At 41.2% G+C, this 8,396-nt stretch overlaps 1 protein-coding gene across 1 annotated transcript in view; it reads right to left on the reverse strand.

Annotated features, from left to right (window-relative positions):
* arhgap19 (Rho GTPase activating protein 19) overlaps positions 1-7,521 on the reverse strand; it is a gene marked incomplete at both ends in the record, with an annotated part of 14,039 nt that extends 6,518 nt beyond the window's left edge. The window contains 7 exons of the mRNA XM_079219907.1: positions 250-315; positions 454-540; positions 3,612-3,838; positions 4,973-5,182; positions 5,593-5,673; positions 5,979-6,253; positions 7,478-7,521. Coding sequence (XP_079076033.1) covers positions 250-315; positions 454-540; positions 3,612-3,838; positions 4,973-5,182; positions 5,593-5,673; positions 5,979-6,253; positions 7,478-7,521 — 990 coding nt within the window. The remainder of the gene's footprint in view (positions 1-249; positions 316-453; positions 541-3,611; positions 3,839-4,972; positions 5,183-5,592; positions 5,674-5,978; positions 6,254-7,477) is intronic.
* Positions 7,522-8,396: the final 875 nt, after the last annotated feature.

Here is an 8,396-nt window from a genome sequence, read left to right on the forward strand (position 1 = left end):
ACTTAAAATGGAAAATATTTCATGTGTGTGTGTGTGTGTGTGTGTGTAAATGACATGTTGGCGTCAACCAAGAAACACTGTATTTGAAATTGTGTTGTTTAAATTACACCGTTGGTAAACATTTCACTTTTTTTAAAGGAGAAAAATGCAATTTCTACTCAGATTTGACATTCATGATGCGTCTTCTCTTAAAACTGCATTTGATTGGAAGTTCAGAGTGAAAGGAAGGAGTGGGAAGTGAAGGCTGACCTTGGTCTGCAGAGCGTTGGTCCCAGTGAAGTGCATTTTGGCATAATCCCGCAGGTAGCCTGGAGCCTGAAGGAGACGCAGCAGTCACTCACCCACTGTGTTATCCACTAAACCCTCACAAAGTACGTTTCTAGAGCCCATTTAGTGTCTTTATCATCAGAAAACAATGAAACTCTAATTGTCCGGTATCATGTCCATAATCACCCTGAAGAGCTTCTGTGAGTGTTTGATGAGGAAGGCCATGCTGCTGTTCAGTTTCTTCAGATTCTCTTTCAGGTCCGTGGCCGTCATCTAAAGGAGAAGACACACATTTAATCACTTAGAGCTGCGTTCAGGACATTTCAACCACAATGGGACAGGAGGACAATGTCACTTAAAGGGCTCAGTTCAGCCCAAAATCTAAAATACACCTTTTGCTTCTTACCTATCTACCCAACATAATGGATAATATCACGATAAAACAATAGAGATGGATAAATAGCATTAAGAGGAAGAGGAAAACGCAAGTAAGTTTCAGCAAAAGCTCACAATAAATATCTTTCCTGATACTACCACTAGGGGGCGACAGAATGTAACCGGTTCTTTTCAAGTCTACACATAGTGGCTTCAAGCATAATGTTTAAGTAGACAGCAGTTTTCTTTAGGTGGATGAATAATTGTTTGTGATCCGTACTTCACAGTGTGAACTAAAGTTATCCTCCAATATTCAGTAGAACATGTGATCAGGACGTCATGGATGTTCCTCTGATCATGTGACTTTTTAAACAACCAATCAGTGTTTAGACCAGGGGTCTCAAACTCAATTTGGCTTGGGACCACCGCTGGTATTGTGATCTCATCGGAGGGCCACACAGAAAGCGCAATTTTTTTTTTTTACATTCATAACATATTTTCGTCAGAAAAAAGGCAACCAGCAGTTTCTATACATTTTTATAATAGTTTTTAACAGTGCAAATATATTTTATTTTTTTAAATAACTTATTGAAACTGCACCAAACCAGCAAATGCAAAACCTGAATACATTTGTACTTTATTCTATTTCTTACCAGACACCTGGCAGCGCTTCTGCTCACACAGCTGAGCCACATTGACCCTAAACCAGGTCACAGTGACCCTAAACCAGGTCACATTGACCCTAAACCAGGTCACAGTGACCCTAAACCAGGTCACAGTGACCCTAAACCAGGTCACAGTGAAACCCTGATCCAGGTCACAGTGAAACCCTGAGTACAGCTTCACGATGGGCATCACTAAGCCTGTACCTGTACTTGCATTTATTAAAGGTCATAGTGGAGAAAGGTTTCTCACAGATATGTGCTTCCAAAAAGGTGCATGACCAGACTGATCACTTTTGTCAGCTCAGGGAAGGATGGAGGCAATTCTCTCAGAAATGGTCCATCATGTCTGGTTTAGCTTTTAGATCTCTGCTGCAAGTCAATAAGTTCCATTTGCAACAGACTCGGGACTGAGAAATGACTTCGTACTACAGATCAAGCTTCATGGGGTGTGTGCACTTGAAACATTAATAATACAACAGTTTTTGTTTTCAAACAAAATATGTACTATATACATTTGAGTCAAAATATGTTCTCTAGAAAAACGAACTATTCACAATGTTTACACAATGCGCATGTTTCAGTTTTGTTTTTTCAAGAACAGTTTTCAGAACAAGATCAACATAAGTACTCTGTATGTATGTATGTGTGTGTACTGTGTACTCTTTACCAGCGCATGGTCATGTGTCTAGCGCAGAGTAAAAGTGAACAGCTGAGCGGAGCAGAGCTGCCGTCTCTCTGTGGCCAGTGTTGTTTTTTTTAGTACACTGCAAGGTTTTTTTTTCCTCAGGTGGTAGGGTGTTGTCTGTCTGAATAAAAACCAGTGTATCTTTGCAGCGTATGTGGGTGGGTCCTCAGGGATTTCCTGAGTGTTCATTGGGTAGTTTCACACAAAATGTCGACTGACACCTGAATCAACAAATCAGGTGAAAGGTGGAGCTGGACACAGACGCTGTGAGCTCTTATGAGAGGCACTATGATCACACAGAGAAGTGGGGGGAACCTCCAGACTTTGGCGCGTCAAGCAGTATCTGAATCTTTTTTCTACTCCGTTTTTTCACGGAGATAATAATGGAAACGTGCAGAAACCGTTATCTTACGGGGCCGCGCGCGCGTGAACCTCAGAAAAATGCACTAACACTTAACTTTGATGTCAAGTAGGGGGCCACAAAATATCGCAATGGCCCGCGGGCCGCGAGTTTGAGACCCCTGGTTTAGACCAACAGGAGGAGAGCTAGTAAGGTTAGCATTACCGCTAACGTAGAACCAACAGGAGGAGAGCTAGTAAGGTTAGCAGCACTGCTAACGGAGAACCAACAGGAGGAGAGCTAGTAACATTAGCATCACCGCTAACATAGAGCCAACAGGAGGAGAGCTAGTAATGTTAGCAGCACCGCTAACGAAGAACCAACAGGATAGCTAGTAACGTCAGCAGCACCTCTAACGGAGAACCAACAGGAGGAGAGCTAGTAACATTAGCATCACCGCTAACGTAGAACCAACAGGAGGAGAGCTAGTAACATTAGCATCACCGCTAATGGAGAACCAACAGGAGGAGAGCTAGTAACGTTAGCAGCACCGCTAATGGAGAACCAACAGAAGGAGAGCTAGTAATGTTAGCAACACCGCTAACAGAGAACCAACAGGAGGAGAGCTAGTAATATTAGCAGCACCGCTAACAGAGAACCAACAGGAGGAGAGCTAGTAATGTTAGCAGCACCGCTAACAGAGTTACATTATGATGCGTTCAGGCTCTGCTCAGTGAAAATGAGTACTGGTTGAAGGTACATGATAACTTTCACATGTAATCTAGTAAAATTAGGTCTTGGTGATGAAACTAAATCCAGTTGAATAAAGGAAATAGTCTCACAACATAAATAGATATTAGAGATGAATTATGAGCTTTTTACACCAAACGCTAAGATTACGTCACAAAAAACTACTAATTACCAGATTTATTTCTATAAATACAATCAATTACATCATAAAAACTTTAATTGTGTGTAAAAAATGTAGTATTTTTTTATGGTTTACTGACTTCAAAGCAGTTGAAATTATCTTTTGGGACAGACAGCTGCTATAGTCAAACAACAAAGTTATCTGTATCTGTCTGTATGGATCGCATTTTTAATTCCTGCAGATCCGATCCGTGAGTTTTATGATCCGTTACTTCGCTAATAATTAAAGTTAAAAAAGTTGTGCTCCCAAATTGAGCAAAACATTCTTCCCCCATGATTCTGTCGTATGTTAAAAGCCCCCGGTCCTTGCCCCCCTCATCCTTATACACTCATAAACTACAACACTTACATGTCTGGGCCAGACGACGTGCGGCGCAAACATGAGCGACAGATTGAAGGCGGACATCTTGTTCTTGTCCTGCTGCCTGGCGGTGTGGTAGAGCAGGTCCAGCAGCAGCTTGAGCAGCGACCGGTTGGCCTGAGGGAGCAGCAGGAAGAGCAGCTGCAGGGCCTCTATTTGACGCTCCTTGTTGGGTATCGCCGTCTTGTTGCCGTGCTCGTCAAACAGAGTCATATCTGGAGGCGGGGCAAGGAAGGGAAGACGTGATTAGATTGACTAAAATCCGTATTCCTCCTGTTAAAAAAACAATACAGCTCTTTCCCCCCCCGTGTTCAAGTAGTCGAGGAACCCCAAATGAGTTCTAATACTCGTGTTATTTTATATGATTTCTATTTTTGAGTTTTTTGGCGAAAAACATGTATACCCCCCCCCCAAAAAAACAACCTTTAAACCATATTTGATCATAACTATGAACATCCAGCATGAGTATGAGCCAGATTCCCCAAAAATGCCTCCTTGAGCGGTTCCCAGGTTTTTAAAACGGTATGGTTCACAGCCTTAACAACAGCCCACATACTAATAAGACACCTTTTTGGAAAGATTCTGCAAAAATCACAATCAAACAAAGCATTGGCATGTTAGGAAGGAGCTTCGGTCAAGAAACTGTGTCGTTCGGTTCAAAAATGGAAAAATTACTTATTTTATGGCAAAACATTGGCCGATTTGGGCATGCTGGGAATCAAAATGTTCATCAGCTTTCGCACTTGCCATATGGCATGGTTTTAGAAATGTGGGCTGACCAGGAAGGCTTCAGGAGTCAGAAGAGGCCGCCGGCAAAAGAAGAAAAAAGACTCCGGCCGTTTTGTGACTTAACAGGTACTAATAGGTTTCTAAGGATTTCTGATTGATTTGTTAGACTCCGACAAGCCTGTAGAGTTACGGGGACGTGTGTCTTATTGAAATCCGACTTTGTAAAGGGTACTTATTAACGTTTTAGTGAAACGTTACGATCGCCGCGGCAAGTTACGTCATTTACGTAATTAATTAAATTTAACGGTTACTTAAAAAAAATGTTTTAACCATAGTTCTCTTCTCATAAGGATTACAGTATTGTAGCAATTTAAATGAAGTTAAACAACCCTTTGGTTGGAAACGTTTAAAAGAAAACTGTTGTCCGAGAATAGGCGCGGGGTGGGGGGGGCTGGGTGGCAACTGGCCGTGACGAACACTGTTGCACAATTTAAGAATTTGATTAGCCTCTTTGAAGACGAATTTCAGAAGTCCTTCTTTGTAAAAATGCAACAGTTTTTTTTATAGCTAAAATGTCCAGCTAATGTTGCTTTTCTTTTTAAATCGTCCAGTATTCCTACCAGCTATCTTGAGGTGTGCGTGGAAGTGTCTGTGTGTGAGCAGAGGCTCGGGCAGCTCTCCCAGGAACGTCTTGAGCAGCGTGGCCACGTCGTTGGGGTGGAAGTCTCCAGACTTCAGGTCCACGTCGGCCCCGCTGTTGAGGAGGTCCTTCAGGGTCTGCTGCCGAACACTGTTCCCCGGCACCCGGAACAGACCCTCGACGTGCAGATCTGAGTGTGCAAAAGAAGATAAAATAATCCTTTATTAGTCCCGCAGTGGGGAAATTGCAGGATCACAGCAGCAGAGCACACATGAGACACATGGTAAATACAAATAAAGTCAAATAATTAAACAGTAAAACAGTAATAAAAACAGTAAAGAAGAATACAGTAGTTGATTACACGTGTGCTCACTCATTCTTGTCAATTTTCTTTTTTTATTCCAGCTAAAAGTAATATGCTGCCGTGATAACAAACTGATGGCAGACTAAAAGGTTGTTCATGGTTTAAAAGCAATCATTGGTGTAACATTTATTTTATTATTTGAGGATTTTGTTCTTTTAACACCAGCAAGCAGTTACGAACGTTCGCTTTGGAGACAATTAACGTTCACATATATTTTGTGTGTTTAGATGACTCACTTTTGCTGAGGTACTCAATGAGCTGGTAGATCTGTGCAATGCAGCTCTCAGTCAGCGGGGTTCCAAACACAACACCTTTATCTGAAAGTATTAGGAGGAGATGAGGGTAAATATTAGGTTACTGTCAAAGCGCTGCCATTTCTTGCACTACAGTGGGTCAGTCTCAACAAACTAATTCACACCTGATATAAAGGCTAAAAAACTAATCTGACGGCATCTCATGAATCACGTTTGAGAACATATTGGTACACAAGATCAAACATCCTTCAGTGTGTTTTTGTCAGCGTAAAAAAAAAATTGTAAATATCAAATCATGGACAAAAACAGAGGGCGATGTTCACTGTGCCTGGTGGTGATTTCTAGACGTCATCTAGTTGACCTCTGACCTTTGCGTTTGAGGAAGTTGAAGGAGCGAAAGAAGCCACCGTTTCCGCCTGTTGGGGTCTTGGGGCTTTCCTCGCCAAGGAGCTGCGCGAACTCCGTCCCGGGAAGATCGATGAGGCGAGTGATGTTGCTCAGCACCAGCTCCAGGAAGACATCAGGGCTCTCGTGGCGGAGTTTTTCCACGAAGAAGTCTGGGTTGAAGATGACCGGCGGTCGGCCAGTGCGAGAGCCGCCCGGTGATTCCTCATGATTGATCACCATACTGCACACTGTACCTCTGGATGACACACACACACACACACACACACACACACACACACACACACACACACACAGAGGGATCTTTAACTGTTTTCCCCTCGTATTGGAGATGACGTCATACAGAAATGATTAAAAAACACATGCTACGTATTCTTAAAAATCCACAGATGTGTGTATGCTTCCACAACTAGTGGATCTAAACAATTAGGGATATTTTATTAAATTCCATATTAATTAAAATGTGTGCGTGTACACAGAATACATGCTGTGTCAAATAGCCCAAGAGGATATAACCATGATGACGTTGTCATTGGGCTTATTTTTCCACAGACTTTAATAATAATAATAATAATAACTATTAATATAGCACCGTTATAAACAAAGTTTACAAATTTCTCTACAGATAAGAAAAGCAGTCATACCTAACTTAAATAACGGTAAACAAAAAGGACAATGAATATAACAAAACCAAAAAAATAACCAAAAAGAGCAAATGGAGTAGAAAACAAACAAACAAACGAATAAAAGAAACAAACAAAAACAGGGGAACAAAAGAACGGCATAATAGAACATGAAAGGACATCAAAAAACATTTAGAAAGCTGCTTCCATCGCCACAAAAAGACATTTAAATTATCTCTAAAAATCGTTATAACACCCTTTAAAAGTTAATTTCAGCTCATCTTAAACCACTACAAGCTGAACAAAGGCAAGAAGTGATGCAGGGCTTATTGATGTCACTGTAACGTACAAAAGGTTATGCAAAACACAGGAGCAGTGGTTTAATTCCACAGCACTGCATCACTAACCTAATGTCAGTGAAATGATCCTAGCTAACGTAAAGTGTTCTTAGATGACGCGCAACGACGTAACATCAGTTTGCCCAAACGGTAACTGACGTAAAGACCCCTCAGCTAAGCTAACAGTGGTGACGTCGGCCAACGCAAGCTGATAACTCCCACTTAAAATAAATACATAATAAAAATAAACATTACATTGCTAGTTTGGTCCGTTAAGTTGTAGATATCCGACCTAACGTCCAGCTCCGCTAACGTAAAAATGACGGCTGACGTCAGAGAGTGACAGCCCTCGTCAAGCAGCCTCGCTAACGTAACGTACGTTCACCGGCTTGAAATGCAGAAAAAGCTACGCTTTAGCCGCGAGTCAAGCTTCCACCGTGTGAACGTCCATGACCTTTAAAACGTACGAACGTATAAACGCGAGCTTCCATTCGTTCTTACCTTCTGTTGTGTGTGTTTTCGTCCACATCTTTACCCGCAGCCATGTTCCGTTTGAATCCTCCGCTGTTGTCCCTCAGGCCCCGCCCACCTCGTTGGCCATTGGTCGTTTCTTCGAACGTTGGGTCTGATTCGCACGCCCCCGCGCTGTGATTGGTCGGTTTGAATTCGGTAGCTTCATCGGGAGGAAAGGACATAAACATAAAGAAAAGGCGCTCATGAATAACACTCAAGCACCACATGCAAAAGCACATGTCATCACATTTATTTAGTAAGAAAAATAAGAATTAACACACATTTATTGTATCATGTTTCATCATGCAGAGAAGAAGTAACTAAAAGCTACACAGTTGCAGAGCTCCAAAACTAAAACTGCCCTCAAAATATCAGGGTTTTTTTACAAATTTGGATTGTCATTTTGGTTAATGCATATATGTACTAATTTAATTCAACTGGAAACATAAGAAAGTAAGAAAGCTTAGAAGGCTTCAGATAATCTTGCCTTATATGTGTGAAATGTCCCATGAAACTTAAAGGTTAATTATTGTTACATTCTAATAAGTGATAATATCTGTAGGCATACTTTTTTATCTCCAGTCTTGTTATGAACAAACATGTCTATTACCTTTCCAAAACACACATGTGAAGGGGCACCGCAACAAAAGGTGCATTAACATCTATGACAAAAATGAGGAAATAATGCATTATGCATTATGCGTTATGCAAGATTTTAGAGTGAATCTTTCTGATTAAGTCCAAAACAAAGAATTGGAAAGGAGAAAAAAAGCAAGTTCATATTACTATTGTGAACATAAGCCCACCCACTATATCACTGATGTTTATACAAAATAAAAGCTTCACATGAAACAGCTACTAGTGAACATTTTAATATGAATGAGTATTTTAGCAATTGTGGTGCCTC

The sequence above is a fragment of the Taurulus bubalis genome (assembly GCF_910589615.1).
Source record: "Taurulus bubalis genome assembly, chromosome: 6".
Lineage (NCBI taxonomy): Eukaryota > Metazoa > Chordata > Actinopteri > Perciformes > Cottidae > Taurulus > Taurulus bubalis.